This window comes from Dromaius novaehollandiae, chromosome 4, assembly GCF_036370855.1.
Source record: "Dromaius novaehollandiae isolate bDroNov1 chromosome 4, bDroNov1.hap1, whole genome shotgun sequence".
In the NCBI taxonomy this organism is placed as follows: Eukaryota; Metazoa; Chordata; class Aves; order Casuariiformes; family Dromaiidae; genus Dromaius; species Dromaius novaehollandiae.
The window spans coordinates 70804306-70826230 of record NC_088101.1 but is presented as its reverse complement, the minus strand read 5'-3'; the positions used below and the strand labels follow the sequence as shown (position 1 = coordinate 70826230).

The 21925-nt window shown below is 37.1% G+C and overlaps 1 protein-coding gene across 3 annotated transcripts in view; it reads left to right on the top strand.

Moving 5' to 3' along the window:
• Positions 1-1778: 1778 nt before the first annotated feature.
• The window catches only part of NCAPG (non-SMC condensin I complex subunit G), a 31138-nt gene continuing 10991 nt past the window's right edge, over positions 1779-21925 (top strand). The window contains exons 1-13 of one of the 3 annotated variants that reach the window (XM_026122022.2): positions 1779-2183; positions 2745-2951; positions 3730-3958; positions 5394-5539; positions 6501-6585; positions 8913-9105; positions 11231-11380; positions 14183-14323; positions 15292-15415; positions 18037-18126; positions 18306-18485; positions 18924-19034; positions 21227-21346. In XM_026122022.2, coding sequence (XP_025977807.2) covers positions 2073-2183; positions 2745-2951; positions 3730-3958; positions 5394-5539; positions 6501-6585; positions 8913-9105; positions 11231-11380; positions 14183-14323; positions 15292-15415; positions 18037-18126; positions 18306-18485; positions 18924-19034; positions 21227-21346 — 1887 coding nt within the window. In that variant the 5' untranslated portion in view covers positions 1779-2072. Of the gene's footprint in view, positions 2184-2276; positions 2462-2744; positions 2952-3729; positions 3959-5393; positions 5540-6500; positions 6586-8912; positions 9106-11230; positions 11381-14182; positions 14324-15291; positions 15416-18036; positions 18127-18305; positions 18486-18923; positions 19035-21226; positions 21347-21925 lie in introns of those variants that run through there. The other 2 variants (XM_026122023.2, XM_026122025.2) reach the window with 2 other exon arrangements.

The following is a 21925-nucleotide window of genomic DNA, read 5'->3' as shown; positions in this document are numbered from 1 at the left end:
CTCCCTGTTCCCTTGGAGCAGCAGAAGGGTATGAGCCCAAATCCATAGTTTTGGCAAGTTAATAAAAAAAAAAACATATGACTCATCTTTAAGAAGTAGGTATCTGTTTTAAACATACACAAATGTGTGGTAGTACAATATGTAAAAGAAAACCTCCCTGCCACATGAACAAGCGATTTTTAAATTTAATCTACAAAATAAAATTATCTTTTCCTATACGGCTGCTACTGTCCATTCTCCACATATAGATCATCCACCCCATAATCCTTGACAGAACTGTAAACAGAAAACCACTTGATTATTTTGTGGATAAAAATCTGCTACTTAAATAGTGGGTTGGTCCAGATCTGAAACAAGACTGACCCCTAGTGCTTATCTATTTTATTTGTTAGATGTTTTTGGTTAGAAAGACCAAAATGACCCTTCTTCAGGAAGGGTTCTGTGTATTTGACCTACTTTTATTTGCTAGTACGTCATTTATCCTTCATAAATAATTACTCTTGCCTGAGGTAATTAGACGCTTTAAAAAAAAAAAGCCCTAATACATATAGGTGTTAAATACCTTATGTTCCTAGAATGCACAGTTAAATATTTTTGCCTACATTTCTGAATTCTGTCTGTAATTACTGTGGTCAGAATGTTTCCACTCAACTAATCATCCACTGCTTTGTTTTGATGCAGTCATTCCTGCCTGTATATGGCTGGCATAAAATACCAAGTCTCCATCTCACAGTGTAGAATCTGTAATCAACAAGTTTCTAGAGTTTGAGCTTATTTAACTTCTCACTTTTCAACAAGAGACAGAATTTCTTACTGTTCCCAAGTTAAAGGATATCTGGGAAAACATTAGGTTCACAACAAATGCTTGAAAATTTAAGGGAAAACTTAAGGGAAAACTTATGCAAATAAAAACTTGAAACTGGAAAAAACAGAAATGTGCATCCCAACAATCATCAGTTTTCCATATTATCCTTCATCTTTTCAGCACCCTTTATAGGTGATATGAAGCAGAAAGATGTTTCAGTAAGAAACACACAGCATGCAACTTGCATTCAGCTTCCTTAGCTCACCCAAGGAACTAAGTAACTGATCACTTAGTTAATTCCCTTTGTTACTTAATTCTCTTACTTGCTAACTTTAAATAGGCAAAAATATTGCTCTAGATACAGTAGTTGTGTACTTTTGGTGACTTTCAAAAAATGATCACCCTCCAAACAGCTTTTACTATTTTTGGGCAGAGGCTGGGCTCCATTTGCTTGCTACCCATATTACTTTGGTGTAAGGCTCCAGCTTACAAAATTCAACTTCCTTTCCCCCCCCCCCCCATGATCACGTTTGGGGAGGACTTCATGAGAGTAGCTGAGGGCAGCACCAACTTGGCAGACTTATTCAACTATTTTGCATCTTCACCCATTCAACCACTAAAACTGCATTTTTTTCTTGGCTCGCAGCAGCCGTGTCCACCCCACCGCCTAGGTCAACACTAGTCGGTTAAGCGCAGCTTTTCCTGAGCGGCAGGGAACAGACCGAGCCCCACACGGACGGGCAGCTCAGCTCAGCTCAGCCCAGCCCAGCCCAGCCCTTCCTGCCGTGCGCTGGGGCAGCCCAGCACCGGGCGCTCCCCCCACGGCAACGCGGAGCTCCTGCCCCCCGCCTGGGGCACTCCACAGCCAAAGCAGGGAAAAAACGGAGCCTGCTTTTAGGACAGCCCGCTCCGCGACCCATTCGCTGCTCCCCGCCGCCATTTCCCCGCCCTGAGCGCCTTCCCTCCCGCCAAGCGCCTCGAGCGCGCGGGTGCCCCCCGCTGTTCTCGCGAGACTGGGAGCGGCGCTCGCGCCTGGTTTGAAGCTGGGGGCGCGGGAGCCGTGGCCGTTGCTGGTCCCGCGCGGCGGCGGCGTCCTTCTCCGGCGGCGGCCCCGCGGCTCGGGCAGGAGGCGCGGCCGTCGGGCGGGAGGCTCGCCCCGCTTGCGGTGGGTGCCCTCCCCGCGGTTTTCCGAGGGGTGGCCTGGTCGCTGTAGGGCTTGTGTGGGAACAGCGGCTCTGCCCCGCGGCCGGGCTGCCGAGCGGCCGCCATGGGGGCGGACAAGGAGCCCCTGCAGATCAAAGCAGCCTTTCAGCTGGCCCAGAAGCCCCACCAGAGCCACGCGAAGCTCGTGGAGGCTTTGAGGAGCGCCTACAGCCAGGTGAGCCCGCCTCAGGGCGTGCCGGCGCGGGGGGCCAGCGCCGCGGGCGGAGGGCGGGTGGCGAGGGCCCGGCGGCGGCGGCGCCTCCCCTCGGAGGGCGGGGGGGCTCTGCGGCCTTGTCTCCCCTCGAGCGAGCACTGCAGCCGGTAGGCCTCAGGAGAGCCCTGCAACTTTAAAAAACAACCAAACAAAAACCTGGCTGTTATGCACCGTATGAGAGCTACCCGCGGCAGGCAGCAGTGATACAGCTGGAAGCCATTTGGATGCCGGAGGAGCAGGTGTGATGCTAGAGGGCTGGGGGCGTCGGCTGTGGTGCGAAGGGGTCCGCACGTAGACGTGAGCTCCGGCGCGGAGCCCAGCCTTCCCGATGCACGCCGGCGGGGGCAGTTAGAGCGAAATGCTCAGGGGAGAGTGCCCAGCGGTGGGGGTGCCGGGTTTAGCGCTCTAAAAACTTAAGCGGTAGCTGTCAATTATAAAACTACTTATTCTAGTTTCCTGTTGTACTGCTTTGGAAAGGTGAGCTTGGTAGTTATCGTTTGTTGTGATCTGATGCTTTTTCAGTTGGAAGATAAGAAAGATTTCCATGAAAAATTCGTTCATTTCCTTAAGTATGCTATGATAATCTACAAGCGGGAACCAGCAGTGGAGCAAGTGATCAACTTTGTGGCTAAATTTGTTACTTCATTTTATGACATGGAAGAGGGGGTTAGTACCGAGGAAGGAGAAGATAATTTGCTTCTGAATTATGTGTTCAACTTTCTGCTTGAGGTATAGTAATAGTTATTATAACGTCTTTAATGTGATAAATGAAGACTTCACACAGTGGGAAAACTTGCTGATGCTTATACTGATATTTGGAAACCAGAACCTTCAAAATTATTTTAAAGTTAGGCTTATGAAAAAACAGGAATTTTCTTATTTGGCTGTCACAAGTGTGTCATTAAAGCCTTTACTGTAGTCGCATTTATAACTGCAAAACTGTGGAAGTGCTATGGAGATGAATTGATACTGTTTTTTTGAGAAGTAAAATTACTGGAAGATCTTTCATACAAGTATGGTTGGTATATGTATTACTCATTTTCTGTTTATTGCATACATTATACACATAAAGAAGATTGAAATTCCAATAGCACAAAAACACAAGTTAAATGACATTTTTTTAGACTAGTATTTCAACGTGGAAAAATATTTGTTTAGGCCAATAGCAGTAGTCATTATTGCTAACACTTTTTGAATGTTTATGGAGGCAGAGGTGTAAGTTAGCTAATGCTGTGCAGTCTGCATTGAGTGGTGAGCATGCTTTTTTTTTTTTTTGTGAAAGTCAGTGATGTAACTGATGGGCTATAATTTTTCTGGTCTGTGACTTTTTAATCATATCAAAAAATAAACTTGGAAATAGGGAAAGCTTTTGAAATACAGAAGGACATGTTTCATATACTGTACGGAATGTTAGCCACTTGTATGTACATATTGATGACTTTATATTGGAAATGAGAAGAATATGATTGTAAGAATACTTTTCCTTTCCTCCCCCCCCCCCCCCAAGTCTCACAATGCAAACAGCCACGCAGTTAGATTTCGAGCATGCCAGCTTGTCAACAAGCTTTTGGGAAATATGCCAGAGAATGCCCAGATTGATGATGAGTTATTTGATAAAATTAATGAAGCTATGCTGATTAGACTTAAAGATAAATTTTCAAATGTGAGAATTCAAGCTGTCCTGGCCCTGTCGAGACTTCAAGATCCTAAGGATGAAAACTGTCCTGTTGTTAATAGTAAGTAGTATTGCTTTTTTTTTTTGCTTTTGTTTAGAACAAGATTTGTTGACTTAAATTGTTTCTAAAGCATTGAGTAACGAAATCTTAGAGGAGATTTGTCCTGCAATAGGTAATCAACTTGCAGAGCTTCTTGACAGAGGATGTTATAGATGCAAACATTGCACATGTTCAAGTGGAAAGGATGGAACTGCTTGGAAGAGAGATATTTTGGGGACTGCATTAATGGGCAAATCATACTGCGCTCAGGGCATTCCTTGAACTGAATGCAGCTGAAGGATGGTGAAAATATTGGTGGGGTCGAATGGAGATATGATACACGCTTGGCCTTACTCTCTAAGGCCCCCTTTCATATTATTAGTTGGATTGAATTTTTATAAAAATGCCTGGAGGGGTACAGATGACAATGGAAAAACTGGTTTTGTGTCTCCAGTGATGTCTGTCTGTTCTGTCAGACGTGAACTCGTTATTGTCATTGTTGGCCTATGCTTTTATTTTGGCTCCTTTCTGTTTCTTTGCAAATCTTGTGTGGCTCATGGATAAGCCCCTTTAAAGGAAAATACCTCTGAAATCCAGGTTTCTGTGCCATTTATGGGTTTAGTTATGGGCGATAAGATTGTTGATTAAACCTCTACTCCCATTTTCAGGAAACAGTACTATGGTAGATGAACTGTAGGTTTGAACCAGCACTGCTGTTCTTACATAAACTGTGTGCTGACTTAATTTTACATGCTTTCTATTGTGAAAAGAATAAATTGGTTGGTTTTTTTGCTAGGGTACGTTACTTGAAATAGTATTTTCTAAATGTTTGTTGATTATTTGCTTATCTAGGAGCATATAAATGTCACAGTGAATTAAGATAGTCACAAAGAAAGAAGGATAAGTCAAGTATTCCTTGATTAAATTGTCTTTTTGTTGTTGCTTTTACTTTTCAAGAAGGGGCAAGAGTGTAACAACATGGATTAATAGCTGTACTACTTTTGAAAAATATATTTGCATAGGCTTAATGGAGATGGCAATTTTCCATTTATAGGAAAATTTGAGGATCCCCCTCAAAGGTATTGAGGATATATATTGCCAGTGAATAGAGAAGTCGTAAGGAGCCAACTTTTAGACGCTTTTTTTGTTCAGTAAATGACAAAGTGGTTGTTTATAGGTAGGATTTAGAGCAGCAATTTTCAGATTTATGAACTGAAGATCCTACTTACAACTGCAAATCTTATTTCTGCAGTTGAATTTCTTTTGAGATCAAAGGTTGGTATGTAATTGCCATAAACTCTTGGGGCTGTGACCCTAAATTGTTCCCTAAGTTTGGATGAGCATCGTACAAGTAGAGATTTTAGTAACATCTGATTTTTTTTTGAGTATTTTCTGTTTTTCTATAGTGTGACTGTTTCAAGCGCTTAAAAAACACTATTATGATTTTAAATTTCAGTTTACAACACATTGCTTGAAAATGATTCAAATTCTGAAGTGAGGCGTGCAGTACTGTCATGTATTGCTCCATCAGCAAGGACTTTGCCCAAAATTGTAGGTCGCACTATGGATGTAAAGGAGGCTGTCAGGAAGCTGGCATATGAGGTAAATTATATCACTTAATTTCAAAAACTGATTTAGGAAAAAAAAACCCTCATGCTTTTATAATTTTTTTTGGTTAAATGACAAGATTGGTTAAAACAACTTATTTTCCCTTACCAGATTCTTTTTCTATTTTCACGAGAGTCATTTAATGCCAGTTTTCAAGTTAAAACCCCTGAACTCTACAGTAGAGCTCTCTTGAGAGAAAGTATTTATGTGATAAAATTTAGGTCATCAGGATCAGAAAGTAAAAGGAAAGGTAATTTATGCAATCTGTTAATTTCTATCTACACACTAGGTGATGTTTGTGAAACAGTTTTTCTGCTCTGTTATTGTCTAACAGAGAATTATGAATAACTAGGATCACAGTAGTACTAGTGTAAAATATCGTGCAACTTTTTTATTCCAGTTCTGTGAAGTATCAGCATTACTTATGTTTATATTTAAAGCTATGCAAGAAGGAATGGTACCAAGTATATTTCTTGTGCTAGCAGCTTAGAAATTGAAGGATAAGATCAACTCATCAAACAATATGTTTAGTCTTTTGTATGCACAGAACCATCTTCTGTTCTTGCTTAATTTAGATTAACTTCTGTTTTTGAACTGAATCTCTGTGTTCATGGTCTTTTAATCAATGTACATCATTGGTTTCATTGCTGGTATTCAGGGCTCTTGGAACTTTTAAGGAGAAAAAATTGCATGCAACAGCAGGATATGGAAACAAACTGAGCAGCCAAATTTCTAGACAATTTTCTAGCTTTATTTTATTTTACATTTTTTTTCATGCACAAGAATCTGCATGTTAACTTACTGGTACAGTACTGAGGGTAGAGGTATTACAGGCTTGTATTGACTTACAGTTTCTGTGTATGGATAACACTGAGAATTTAGAGCCACAAATAGTTTGCAAAATCAATTGTTCTAATTTTTAGAAATGTATTTTACTGTCTTTAATTTTTTTAAGGTTTTGGCAGAAAAAGTTCACATGAGAGCTCTGTCAATAGCACAGAGAGTAAAGTTGTTACAACAAGGACTTAATGACAGATCAGGTAAGAGATCATCTTTTTAAATAAAGAAAATGTTTAAGAAATAAAACTTTTTAACATTGTGGGGATGATGTATGGAGAACCTGTGATAACAGGTTATTTAACACAAAAGTGGAAAAGTGTATTACATAATCCTGTGTATTTCGAAGCAAAGATGCTTCATGTCAATTTTTTTTGTAATGGTAACTATTTTGAAGAATTGAAATCTAACACTAATATAATTTTGAAAATTATTTGAAAATGTTTCCCATGTACATTCTGAGAGAAATCTTCTCAGGTGATTTGGTTTTCATTTAACTAGCTTGAATTTTTTTTATCTTAGAAATTTTTGGTTGGTCCTCATTCATTTCATCATGAAGCAGCTTTATTCTGTTTTTGAAGTCTTCCGTACTATCATTTTTATATAAAAAATATTCTGCCATTCAGAACGTACACATAATTATGTCTGTTGTCAAAAAAGTCACATGCATCTGAGAGAGTCAATTTATTCCTGCCTAAGTAGACCATGACTTATTTTTGCAGTGGTAGCAAACATGAATTTCACAATAAAAGCCGCTAGTTTTACTTAGCGTTACTGTATTATTTGTAAACTTTGGAAGGGCTATATTAAGCCCTGTTGGATTTGACTGAGTATTTTCCTTGCTTAAAAATATACTGGTTGTGAATCGTGAGAAATCTAACCTGTGTGTATAAGCACTTGAACACGAACAGAAGAGAAACCTGCTCATTCAAGATTACTAGGTAAAAATTCAGAATGTTTTCCATGTCGGCTTCAGAGCAAGGCTTTATGATTAATCTTCACCTAGAAGACCAGTTCAGATTCTGCCTAGTTCTACATTTCTACCGTACATCTAATGGTAGTGTCAGCTGGCAGTTCTCAGTCTCATTCTCTTTCATTCTACCACTAGTTCATGCCTTTCCTCTTCTTCAAGAGGTTTTCTCGTTCTGAGGACCTTAATTTAGCTCTTTTCAAGGCCTTTTTATTACAGCTCTTTTTGAATTCTGAAAGGTATAGTCCTGAGTTATTTATAACAGGAAAGATGAATGTTGCCACTGTGTGCAGACTTTACTGTTTACCTTTATCTTTGATACTGTTTCCTACAAAGTCCTGAGACCCTACTTAAATTGTTCCCCAATGTGTATCCTGTTTTTCTTATGCCAAACTATTAGTCTTTGTTTCCTTGCTTAAATCTCTCTGTGTATTCATGATATATATATTCTAGATGTCTCCAGAAATACTTTTCCCCTTGAAGTCTTGCTCCAGTTATCCAGAAAATATTTTTTCATTGTGGCAAGGGGGAGGAGGGAGTGTAAAATACCATGATGAAATTTCTCAATCTATTTAGATAATTGAGTTAAACATAAGAATTCTGTGCAGCAGATCAGACTACAAGTCTGTATACTAGTACCCTGCCTCCAGAAATGGCCAAAGCCTAAATGCCTAAAACAGAACAAGTATATAGCAATGCTTCCCTAGAATACTTCCTTGCTCAACAAGAGTTTGTGGCTCAGGGGTTTCCTGGGTCAAGGTGATGTTTGTAGTTATAATGGTTTTTGATGGAGGGCTTTTTCTAGTCCCAGTGGGAAAAAATGGTGTTGCCTCAAAAAATGCATAGGCCAGTGTTCAGCCAGTGCCTGTACTGAACAGCTGTAATTGTAGATTTGGTAAATGGAACAAGTTCAGGAATGAACAGTTTGTTTAGTTTTCTGTAGCTAGAAATCTGGGTGCGCTTATTTGAAAACAGTTAGCTGATTAGCCATTTAAGTAAGTCTGCATGGAGAAGTATTAAAAGAAAAAAAGCCATTTTCTTATGTTGAGATTTTTTTTCTTTTTTTTTTTGGTCCCAAGATGTTTGGTCGGGCTAATTTCTTTGCTTTGCTCTTACTCCTTTTGAGGTTTTGTCTTTGGGATTCTGAGTGAGGGAGGGAATTAAAAGATGCGTGGGTCAATCTTGCTTTTTAAGTGACCCCTTTTGGGTGATCGGAAGACACTTTACAGTACAGATTGTTAGCTGTTTACTCTTCAAAAGATTCCAGTTGCACATGCAAAAGGTATGTGTACACCACAAATAAATTCCATGCAAGCACAAACATTAGGAAGTCCTACATTTACTTACAGTTACTGTAATATAAGCAACTATTTACTTTTAAAGTAATGCTCCATGGATTGTTCTTGTTTAACTTCTTTCTTTTTTTTAAAGATAACATAAAATCTACTATATAATTTCATTCCAAAAATGACATACAAATCATTTGTTTTGTATGTTGAAAACTTAGTATTTTTTGTCCTTTTTAACATTTTTGAACTGTTTAAACTGCTGTATTATTAGATGCTGTTAAGGAGGTAATGAAGAAGAAACTGCTTCAAGCCTGGTTACAGTTGACTGAGGGGGATGTTTTAGAACTCCTTCATCGACTGGATGTGGAAAACTGCATTGAAGTGGCCATCCCAGTACTAAATGCAGTGTTTTCGTTATCTCCACTTAGTGACTTCGTTCAGAACTGTAAAAACCTTGATAGCAGGTATGCAGATCAGTTTTCATGTGTAAAAGATGAATATTTTGTATCATAAGACTATTAAATTAGAAGCTTTATCCAAATGGATAACTATAGGGTAACTATTGTGATTAGAAGACAGATGTTGTGGCATAAGGCATGATGTCTCCCTGGTGTTTGTGTCTTTGTGTTCTGGATTTTTTTTAAGCTCTATGTTCAGCAGTTGAAAATCACTGTGCCAAATCAAGCAAGAAGAAAAGAATGTAAAATGTGTTTGACTTTTTGTTTACAAAGACATCCCAAAAATCACAATCTTAGAGTTCAAGAAGGGGAGTAAATTCATCAACTAAACAAGCGTCTCTATGAGAAGCAGAAGTAACACAGTGTAATTTCTTTTAGTTCCTTGTGCTGTCTCTACAGTTTGCAATAAAGGCAGTGCTCTGGCTTGCCCCTGCAAAACCATGATTTTTCTCTACTCTTAATTTTTGATACTGAAAAGCTCTTTTCCTGCTCTTCCTCCTCCATCTTTTAGTAATGCTTCTGGTCTCTTTCACACGTTTCATAGTCCTGTTTGGCTCCTCTCTGTGTTTTTGCTGGGCAGCCCAACTTAGGGCTTGTTCAGTTATGCTTGTACTGTTTGGAGAATTGGTAGATCAATCAGAATAGAGTTACTGAACTTGTGTTTCAGTCTCCTGTGGGCGTATCTGACCTGTGTTAACAGAGCTTGAAGGAACTGAGTATCTTTGAGGCTTCTTTCCCTGTGTTAATATTTGGTGGAATTTGACCAGGTGAGTTCCTAAGCTGAGGAGATGGTGTGATCAATATTAAGATACATAGAGCAAAAATGAAGAGGGAAAGAAGCAGAAGACAATGAAAACACACAAGAAATAGGAAAATATAGGAAATTGCTATGGGAAGCAAAAAGTTGCAAAAAGAAACAATGTTGAGGTAACTGAAGAAACAAGAGTGAAATGATTATTAACAGTGGCAGCAGTCTAATCTCGGATAATAAATGATAAATTTAAATGAAAAATTGTGACTGATAAAATGATCAATAAAAATTTATTTTTTGTTTTGGAGAAAGGAATGTGTAATGTTATGATATGACTTAATGTGATGTGACTTACATTCCAATAGTGGCTTATGATGGATGTTTTTAAATTAGCAGATGCATTGCACTCAAAAGCCACAGATGAGGGCCTGTCTGAATTTTTAAAAAGCAACGATAATGGAGAAAACTTTCTTACAGCCTCTGGAAATGTGCCAATATTTTAAGAGGGTCAAAGGAAGAATTTTTATAGTTATGGATTTGAGTCTGACTTTGATCCTGCCCAAAACAAGGATTTTATTATAAGGGATTGGGTTAACTGAGAATTGAAAGTAATTTTTTGAAGAAATAGATCTGTCAGGCTAATGACATTTTCAGAAGTGACTGAAATTATTCAGCTTGTAATTAAGTTCTTTGATTTATGGAAAAGATTTGGCTTGTTATTTTATGATGTTTTTGACTACAGCTTGAGTGGTGCAATATTTGTATGATAAATGCTTAGATTTTGAAGTCTATGATTTATATTTATTAAATGGGCTTTTAAATAAGGACTCATCAGATTAATGGGAAACCATCTAAAGATCAATTTTCATCTACAAGTTGCTGTTCTCTTTTGGATTTTTTTTTTGTGAATAACTTAGAAGAAAAACAATGTCGTTATTGATAGTGTGCAAGTAAGACAATACTCAAGGAAGTGATAAATGCTGAAGTTCCACTGACGGTGATGAGACAGAACTCATAAATAGAAGCTGTTGCATTTCTGCATTTTAATGGAATTATGATAATGTTTTATAGAGCTGAAGTACTTGGTTATAGGTGGTTGCTCTAGGAGATCTGGAGGTCTGAACAGAATCTTTCTGCAAACTGGTAATAGACAGCCTCAATTTACAATATAGGAAAGCGCAATGTAGTGAGAGGCTCAAGGAGCTCCTTTATGAAGAGGAAGTTATTTTTTCAGTCTTGAAGTACTTCTGTGGAGGATATTTTTAACAGTTTTTTTTTGTCTTAGCAAATAATCTATTTCTGTGTGTTTGACTTTGTCACTATTTTATTTATCTATTTATTTATATATATATATATATATATATTTTTTTTTTGGTTAAGGAAACTGATTCCATTGGAAGACTTAACAGCTGAGAATGCGTTATATTGGAGATCTCTTTGTGAATACCTAAAATCAAAAGGTGAAGAAGGTGAAGATTTACTAGAACAGATGTTGCCAGAACCTGCTATATATGCAGATTATTTGTTAAGGTACATTGCATTTAAATGCAAACTCCTTAAATACCACAAAAATGGATTAAAAATAGAGAATATTTTACTTCAACTATTTAGGTTTCTTCCAAAGCCAAATTTTTTTTAAGGAATATCAGAATTAGAGACAAATACTGAAACTTCTGGAAAAGTCAGAAGTAAAGCAGGAGACTGTGCAGTTAAGAATGCACTGAATGAGAACGATTAAGAATTGTTCGTGTGTATTTTAAAGGTATTGTATTATATAAAGGTATAAAGGTATTGTATTATAAAGGCATGTATTTTAAAGGTGCTGGATGTAAGAACATTTTACCCTTCACTCTAGTCTGGTTAAAGTTTTTACCCTTTGCTCTAGTTACATGGTAATAGCATGTGGATGTTGCTGGAGTATAGCATAGGTAGAGTTATTCAGTGATTAAATTTCAGTGAGGTAAATGCAAGGTAAGTTCATATAGTTTACAATTCTGTTAAATAAAGAACATTCACACGATTACTGTAATTCAACTGATAATTGGTAATTTGATAATGAATGGGAGCTGCAGTGCTTTTAGAATGCAGAAATACAAGCGTAGGCAGCTTTAGTTCTGACAGTTGCTAACATTTGAACACTCAACTTTTCAACCTTACTTTTTTTTAAGAGATGCTTGAGAGGATTTACTACTTTAAAAAAAAAACTGAAAAGAACAAAGTTATAATGTGAAAATTATTTTGAAAACTCTATTCTCGTGAATTATGAGCAAGATGGACTTGTAGATCTATAGCATATAATTCTTTGCCATTTAAGATACTAGAATAATTGTTCTGTAATATACAGCTATCCTTTGTCCATCTATCAGTATGTAGATTGTGGTGTCTTTGGCAAAGAACTTGCAGAAAGTTTCCGAGTTTTTGGAAAATGGTACTTTTTTGTTGTTGTACTTGTGAAAATTCACAGAAATTGGGCTGCTGTCCCAAAGTGCTCTTGAAAGAGACAGTTCACTCCCTTTTGTCTCCTTGTTCAGACAGGCATGCCTCACAAAAATTTCTGTTCTAAAGCAGTGGTAGAGCTGCTAAATGAGACAATTATAGAACATTTAACCAGGCAAAAAACAGTGAGTGTTTTGTGAGGTCAGGCTTTTACCAGAATGAAGAAAGGTGATTTTTTTTTTTGTCTCGGTTGGATATTCATCCAGAAAAGTTTGAATCTTAACCTAAGGGGTTAACAGAATTCATATTTATGAGCAACACCATTAAAATGGAGACTGCTGAGGAATCTTAACTGAGATATTGCTCAGTTAAGCCATGAAATGTAGAGTGAAGCTTCCTGAAATGATTATAAATCAGATCTGGAGGAAAAATGCTTTGTTTTGATAGATGCTCCCAATTAAAAATTATGCATATTCTTTTCTTTCTTCAGTGGGCAGAGTGTACTGTAGTATTCATACAAATCATTTCACGTTTTATGTGAAATGGGCTAACGTTTCATAAACACTTCATTTATTAAGTGTCCATGCTTCTTTAATGTAGAAATGTGGATCCAGTATGGCGGCTATAAATTTATTCATTCATAATTAATCTAAGAGTCCATAAAACATTTGTTCTCTAAGAAAACTGATTTTCTTTCTTCCATCCAATCTTATTTCAAATGCCTTCAATTATCTTCCCCCTCAGGAAGAGGCTGGGTAAGATTAATTAGATTTGCTGGTACTTGGTTGTAGTGTGAGCTATTAAACTATTCATTGGTGAGCTGTTCCACCAGTTGTTTCAGGTAAGATTTGAAATTGTACAATCAATGTCTGGATTTATTGCACTATGAGTTTGCTATTTAGGAAGAGCAGGAAACCACAAGCTGTTGAGCCTTAGGAGCAAATGAAGCCCTGTAAACTTTATTTCAATACTTCACTGTTACCTAGTGCAGATTATTAGTGTTAAATGCTGCTGCCTATGTTGTAATTTTCAGATACTTTTAAGCATTTTTCCTAATTTTAAAGAAATTCTTAAAATTTGCTAAATTTAATGAGCTGTTGCTGAAAAGTAACCACAAAGCTGTGGTGAAAATAAACAATCTCTTTCACAGCTCATAAGTATTTGAATTTTATACAGGGTATGCATCACAACAGATTTTTCTGAGCATGTGTGCACTAGCTAATGGATAAAATCTCAGTAAAAAGCAATTACTCTAGAAAAATGAAGAAATAGAGCAAGCTGATTATGCTTTCTAGGCTACCTGGCTTTGTGTATATGACAACAGATTTTTGTTATTCCTCTGATGTTTTAGTTGATCAGATATATAATTTAAAATGATTTACTGCACACTTCAGTGATTTTCATGTACCTTGTGTTTTGTAGGCAGTATAACATATTTCAATATGTAGAATACATAGTACCAGAATGTGCAAAAAACCTAATGAGATGTATGTATATATGTGTATGTGTACTCTTTTATATATGTGTGTGTATATATATATAAATATACACACACGAAAAATGGTGCACATACACATTTATTTGTAGGCCGATGCCTACATGCAGGGGTACAGAGCTAAACGTGCACGTAAAAGCATAACTTGCATTTTCTTTTCTTAGTGTTTTGCTTTCTCAAACAATGATTTTTTTTTAAAGAAGCACATTGTTTTTAACCCGTGCTTTATTTGTCATAAATAACTTTCTGGAGCTATTCGTCTAGAAAAAGGAGAACACAAAAATGAATGTAAAGGTTTGTAATTATGGTAACTACGTGGGACATGAAAGTTTTTGTTTTGTTTTTTGTTTTGTTGACATTCCAACAGTGACTGTAATTACCTTTGTTCTATTTGGATTTAGTTACCTTCAAAATATGCCAGTTCTTAGTGAAGAACAAAGAGAAGACTTTTCCTGTTTTGAAAATCTGATGACAAAAGAATTTATAGGTCAGCAACTGATTCATGTTATAGGCTGCATGGATACCACTGAAGAGGGAGGAAGGTAAACTAAAAAAAAATAAAAATCATATCCGTGTTATTAATCTTATGACACTCACTTCATAGATGTGAACAGGCATAGAGTTTCTACTGGTCAAACAGAAAAAAATACAGTTCTATGCTAGCTGAAAAAATGGCAGTGTCTCCCTAATGGAATTATTCCCAATATTGTGCCAAATACTGTCTGCTTAGTTTTATGGAAAAAAGAAGTTTTAATGCAGACACAATGTTGCTTGGGGAGGGCAAACGCAGTTGTTTTTCTAAAGAATTACTGAGATTGGGACATTACAAGACTGTTCCTTTGGAACTCAATATATCAACATTAAAGGAGATAAATGGATGATTTACTGACTTACAGTAAATATCCTGTGGGGTTTTTGTGCTTTAAGCCCAGTGTGCCAAGGCTTAAAGAGGTACAGATGTTTTAGATGCTGAGCTGAATTGGACTGTTTTAATTGAGACAGAATAAATTTGGAACTTCGTACCAAAAGGCTGTTCAAATTGTAGGAAGATCATTTGGATGACTCTTTTACTTCACATCATCATAGGCATTTTCAGAAAAATTATGATGGCACAAATTTCAATGGCAATAGTTTCGAACCCTCAGTGTAATACATTACACATAATTCTAGATTGTCAGGATAATTAAAGTTGTACTCCTTGTTTTTTAGTTTCTAGCTAAATGATTTATATGACGGTGTTCTACCCTGTTGATAGTCTCATAGTTGCATTTGATTTACAAAAAAAAAAAAAAAAGGGGGGGGCGGGGGGGATTTCAGCCTTTTCCAATGAGGAGAAATCAGGTAAAATCAGGAAAAGACAAACATTACTAAATAAGAAAATACATTCAGCACTTAACTCTTATAAGGTATGCATCAGACTAACTCAAAGTGGATAAAATACTAGCTCTTAAGCGTCTCCCATTTTCTTAAAAAAGTAAATGGATTGTTTTCTTTTTCCTTTTTAATGAAGGAAGCATCTGATAGCTGTTTTACAAAAGATTCTCATTCTACCTACCACTTCAACAGCCCTCATATCTCTGCTTGTGGAAAGATTACTCAGTATCATCAAAGATGATGATGGAAGGATTCAAACTGTAAGTATTTCTAAAGACTGGTTGTTTTCTGGGCCCCGCATCCCCTTCTGTGTCACACAGTCTTTGCAAGTATTGTAACAAAAATGTCAAGAATTAGAATATTTTAAGTCTGGAAAAGCGTTTACGTTCCTCCTTCCCCCCCCCCTTTTTTTTCCACCAGCATGGCCTCATTTTGTGGTTACCTGAAGAAGTCTATCTGTTTTTAGAGTGATTGGCTGTAAATGTAATCCTAAAAGTAGGAAAATACTAGACTTTAACAACCCATTTCAAACTCCTTTGCCATATTAAATTCAAATAGTTTTGACTGGAACATTCAAAGTAAGGATCATGTACATTTCCAAATTTGTAAGTTCTCGTAACTCGTTTTAGCTGAGAATAGTACTGGAAACCCTTATAAGACAAGTATTTTATTTAATAGAGTTCTTATGTAGAGTATAATTTTTAAAATTTAACTCCTAAAAAATGGACTACTGTTTTTCTCAAATATTTTAAGCAAATTCTAAACTTATGGATGGAGACCCCTTCTGGATAACTCAATCCAGTGGATAAGGCTAGGATATGGGTTTGTAACAGGATTACAATGGAAGAGCTGTGGTAATAGCAGTATAGCACTAGTATTATAGTACTGTAATAGTAGTACAGTAATAGTAGTACAGTGCTAATAATAACTGTGTGCATTTCTATTAGAATCCTAGCAAAATACACTGATTCAGTATGTTTTGTTGGTTGAGTAGAGCTTGAGAGGAAGTTAATGTTAAAATGAGGTGATCTGGCACAAGAAAAATCAGATTAAGACTATACTGTCTCGTTCTGTCTTTAATTTTCCTTATATTTCATTTATTTTTTTGTTAGTATAATGGGCCTGACTTTAAAGAGAACCCCTAACCAACTGGAAAACAAAATCCTTAGCCTAGTTCTTTTTCCAGTTCTATGCATGTGTTTGTGCTTGGAATTAAATTACCAGTCACATGGCTCTTTATATTACATATGGTGATTTATAGGCCTTTAAATTACAATGTTGTTAGTTCTATTTTGACTTAAGTAGTAGAAGATGAAAGACAGTACTCTTTTTACCAGTCTTTCTTTCTAAAGCATGTGTTCAGACCTAGAGGAGGCAGTACTTTGTGAACTGACAAGTTGCACTTCTGCATGGAAATTGCTCAACTTACTCATGGATCTGCAGTCGTCATTTTTTCCCTTTTTCCTCCCTTTTTCCTCCCTTTTTCCTCCCTTTTTCCTCCCTTTTTCCTCCCTTTTTCCTCCCTTTTTCCTCCCTTTTTCCTCCCTTTTTCCTCCCTTTTTCCTCCCTTTTTCCTCCCTTTTTCCTCCCTTTTTCCTCCCTTTTTCCTCCCTTTTTCCTCCCTTTTTCCTCCCTTTTTCCTCCCTTTTTCCTCCCTTTTTCCTCCCTTTTTCCTCCCTTTTTCCTCCCTTTTTCCTCCCTTTTTCCTCCCTTTTTCCTCCCTTTTTCCTCCCTTTTTCCTCCCTTTTTCCTCCCTTTTTCCTCCCTTTTTCCTCCCTTTTTCCTCCCTTTTTCCTCCCTTTTTCCTCCCTTTTTCCTCCCTTTTTCCTCCCTTTTTCCTCCCTTTTTCCTCCCTTTTTCCTCCCTTTTTCCTCCCTTTTTCCTCCCTTTTTCCTCCCTTTTTCCTCCCTTTTTCCTCCCTTTTTCCTCCCTTTTTCCTCCCTTTTTCCTCCCTTTTTCCTCCCTTTTTCCTCCCTTTTTCCTCCCTTTTTCCTCCCTTTTTCCTCCCTTTTTCCTCCCTTTTTCCTCCCTTTTTCCTCCCTTTTTCCTCCCTTTTTCCTCCCTTTTTCCTCCCTTTTTCCTCCCTTTTTCCTCCCTTTTTCCTCCCTTTTTCCTCCCTTTTTCCTCCCTTTTTCCTCCCTTTTTCCTCCCTTTTTCCTCCCTTTTTCCTCCCTTTTTCCTCCCTTTTTCCTCCCTTTTTCCTCCCTTTTTCCTCCCTTTTTCCTCCCTTTTTCCTCCCTTTTTCCTCCCTTTTTCCTCCCTTTTTCCTCCCTTTTTCCTCCCTTTTTCCTCCCTTTTTCCTCCCTTTTTCCTCCCTTTTTCCTCCCTTTTTCCTCCCTTTTTCCTCCCTTTTTCCTCCCTTTTTCCTCCCTTTTTCCTCCCTTTTTCCTCCCTTTTTCCTCCCTTTTTCCTCCCTTTTTCCTCCCTTTTTCCTCCCTTTTTCCTCCCTTTTTCCTCCCTTTTTCCTCCCTTTTTCCTCCCTTTTTCCTCCCTTTTTCCTCCCTTTTTCCTCCCTTTTTCCTCCCTTTTTCCTCCCTTTTTCCTCCCTTTTTCCTCCCTTTTTCCTCCCTTTTTCCTCCCTTTTTCCTCCCTTTTTCCTCCCTTTTTCCTCCCTTTTTCCTCCCTTTTTCCTCCCTTTTTCCTCCCGCTTGCCTTGCTAAAGAATAGAAGACACTAGACTTTCATAGTTAAACTGTGTACTTTCAAGTAGTGGTCTTATTCTTTGAGGATTTATTGCAGTGACTTGAATGTTGAGGAAAACTGCACAGATGTTCAGTGCTTCAGAAAGATGGTATTTTAAACCTGAAAAAGTTAAATAGTGTTTAAGATCTGACATTTTAAACTGAAATTAATGGCAGTAACTTTCTGTTTGTAACAATAGATTGCAGAAATTGTCTCAGAAGTTCGTGAGCCAATTGTTACTGTTGACCAGCCTGTTGATGTTGCTGAAATAAGAAAGCGACAGCTTAAGGTGAGCAAATTTTAGTTAATTGAAGAAAAATAGCTGTCATCCTGTTTCTTAAACATATCTAGCAAATAAGAGTTTTTTATAGTGGTATATTATTGTCTAGTGTCAATATTGTATTGTTAGCTAATACTAAGTAGGTTATAATGTTGCAATTTTCATTTTCTTTGTATTTTATATTTTAGTTGGCTGAAATTAAAGTGAAAATTTTTGAAGCAAAAGAAGCTTTGGAAGAATGCATTACTCTGCAGGATTTTAATCAAGCATCAATATTAAAGGAGAAAATAACTGAGTTGGAACACATAAAAAATGACCTGATAAAAGAAGGAGAGCAACCTGAAATTAAAGAAATGCGTGTTGAGAAGGTCTCTTTTTTTCCCTTTCTCTATTGGCAAGTGCTTGTTGTGGTTTGATGTTTATTCATTGTTTTAAAAGAAAGTGTAATTTGGCTTCATATCATCTACATTTTTAAAGTTGAAAATGGACATTTATGTTGTTAGTGTTTTCCTTCCGTGTGTGTAGAAGGTGTTGCTGTGCTCTAGCAAAAATGCATTGCAGTTATACCATGCTTTTGTCCTTGAATACCTAAGGAATTACAAAAAGGTTTTACCCTTACTGCTTTTAACCTTAACTAACTGGGAAGATGAATTTGAATCTCTTTTCATCAATTGCTTATGAGTGGATTTTGTTTAACATTCTTTCATAGCAAATGCGTAGTGGACAGATAATATATTTTAGTAGGTTTATTTGGGCAGGGAATTGTAATAATGACCTCTTTCTCTTTTCCCTGATCCTCCTTGAAGAATGATCCTGAAACACTGTTGAAGTGTCTGATGATGTGTTATGAGCTTCTCAAGGTGATGTCCCTTTCTAAAGGAATTGGTCCAACCATGAATGAAATAATTGAATCTCTGGTATGTAGTAGTAAACACTATTTTACTTATAATAAAGATGGGTATAGCATAGCTGGTGCTGAGCTGCTGGTAGGGCAGTTTGTGATTATTTCAGAACCATTTTGCTGTATCTGTGGTGCTGCCATGGAACTTTTAAGCTTTCCCAGAACCTAGTGGCTTGGACATGCAGTCGATACATTATCCTGAGCTCAGAACCTATCCCAGAACTGCTGCAGAGAGATACCAAAATAATACTGGAATGTAAATGTTTGACTAATGTATGACAATGTTTGACAGTGCTGAGTTGCACTGCGCTAAATGCAATGGTTGGGTATCTGCTCACTGCCCTTTCTGGTACTTTTATTACTTGGATTTTCTTTTAGCTGAAGCTATTAGATCTATTTCAAGTTGGTTTTTTTTTTTTCAATGTGTTTTTGTTTTGTTTTTAGAGCTAACCAAAAACTCTTCATCTGGAAGAGACTGGAGCTCATGAAGACCTTTCTTTCATCTCTTTTTAGTACAAGCAAAGGTGCTTTGTTGTACAGTGTTTTTTTCTCTCTCTTGAAGACTAAAATGGTTTCTGGATTGCAAAATCAAGGCAGTGACAATGTAGGCCTCTTATCGTCTACTAACTATACTTCTCAGTTTTAGTACTGAAGAGCATGGAATTTCAAGATGAATGTTTCTAAGTATCACAGGCTCTTAACTGTCACTGACTGTGCTGCTTCAAGACAATTTAAACTCTCTCCTGGGTAGGTAACAGAGAACAAAATGGAAAAAAGCAGTGTGCCACTGTATGAATGCATGGTGCACCCACATCTGAATAGCGTGTGCAATTCTTATCCCATCTATCTAGAAAGAATATGTTAAAACTGGAAGTGGTTTAGAGAAGGGCAGCAAGGATCGTAAAGGTATGGAACAGCTTCTAGATGAAGTAAATGGGCTATCTCTTTGTAACCTGGAGAAGAGGACTTTAGGATATGATAGAGATCTACAAAACACTTGTCATTTGAGACATGAGTGGCTTAGAGAAAGTGAATAAGGATTGGCTGATCATGGTGTTCTATAAGTATTAGAGACATCCAATGAAGACAGCAAGTGGCAAGCTCAAAGCAAATAATATGAGGTGATTCTTCACAAAATATGTAATATGTGGACTTCCTTGCCACAGGATATTTGCACAAATTTTATAGAAGACTGAACAAGTTCAAGAAGAATAAATCTCGTGGAGTAATTGGGTAGGTAGGAGCAAACTCCCATCTCTGATGTGTCTCAGCTGCAAATTGTTGGGACATCAGCAAGAATTGCTGGGAAGTATAAACTTGATCTGTTTATGTAATACTCTGAAAGAATTTAGTTTTGACCTCTGTTGATAACAGGACAATGAGCTAGATGATTTGACTCCGTATGCACATTCTTTGAATTCAAACTGGAAAGAAATTGCAAAACCGACTTGACTTCCTTAAATATTGTGGAACCACTCCTGATTTCTTTCTGAATGCTATTCTAAGAAATCATAATTAGTATTGATATATCCCCCCAAAACCTCTATTTAATTGGGTGTTTCTTTATTTTTTACCTTTGTTGTCATCTCCCCCTTTTTCTTTCTCCAACATCCTCTTTCCACATTCTTGTTCCTGCTGGATTTTCACTTATAATATGTTTTGGGTCATTTTATTTGTTTAACTTTCACATTCACTAGAGAGTTCAAGTATAATGTGATCTTGGCATAGCATTCATCCTCTCTCTAGCCTGGCTCTTCTTTTGTGTGCATTTGTACCATTGTCTTCTCAAAACTATTCCAAGTACATGAGAGTTAAGTTGCTTCTGTATTTTGCAACTTGGAACTGGATATTGTTTATTTGCAAGAATGATAATATTTTTATGAAGAAATATGTAGGTTTGTTTTTTAGTTCACAATGAATGTTCAGCTCAATTCTGTTTGAAAACAAATGTTCTGAGTTTAAATATTAAAAACAAATGCAGGGCAATACACTCATGCGATTTGGCCATTATTTTATTGCTAATTTTAATCAAGATACTCAAAATCTGTTTCTGTTTTATATCTAGATAAGCAGAGTATGCAGTAGTTGCCACGGTACAATCCCATATCTAACTAAATTATTTTTAGTTTCAGGGTAAGCACATTTACACAGTATAGTCAATATTTTAAACTTATGTATTTCAACTGTAAAGTCTAAAATTGTTTTCAGATACTGCCTGGAATAACTAATGTCCATCCGGCTGTGAGAAACATGGCAGTTCTGTGTTTGGGTTGCTGTGCCCTTCAGACCAAAGAATTTGCCCGACAACACCTTGCATTGCTGTTACAGGTAAAAACGACAGAGAAATGGAATGGTGGTCCCTGTTACCTAGCAAATAAAACTAGTTTTGTATCTATAGTAAGTTATCTTATATAGTTACGTTACCTGAGAACCAATGATGCCTTGTATCCTGTAGATCTAGTTCTGGAGGGTGTAATCTCATGTAGGTTTTTTCTGATGTCTATTAATCAAGCTTATACTGCATCCTGGTAGTAGCATGCCTTTCCTTATGTAAGATCACGTGTTTTCTTGAAAGTTTGTAGGAACTCTATCCTTAAGATCTCTTTTCCCTTTTCAGATTTGACTGAAGTCAGTCAAACACTTAAGTTATTGCCATGTAGAAAAGAGAGGCTGTAGGATTCTGTAAGCCTTGCTTTCTTGGGAAACCAAACTAAAAGTAGTGACTTTTTCCCCCCACTCCATTTCTGTTACATACTTACCTGCAATCTGAGTGTATGAGTTAATTTCTGCATTATTAATTCTGTATGAAGTAGTTACCAATTGTTTAATTGGAGGATAAGGCAGTATCCAAACCAGCAAAAGAAATCTCGCTGATAGTATAGTATAGTATGGTCAAACATCTGTTAG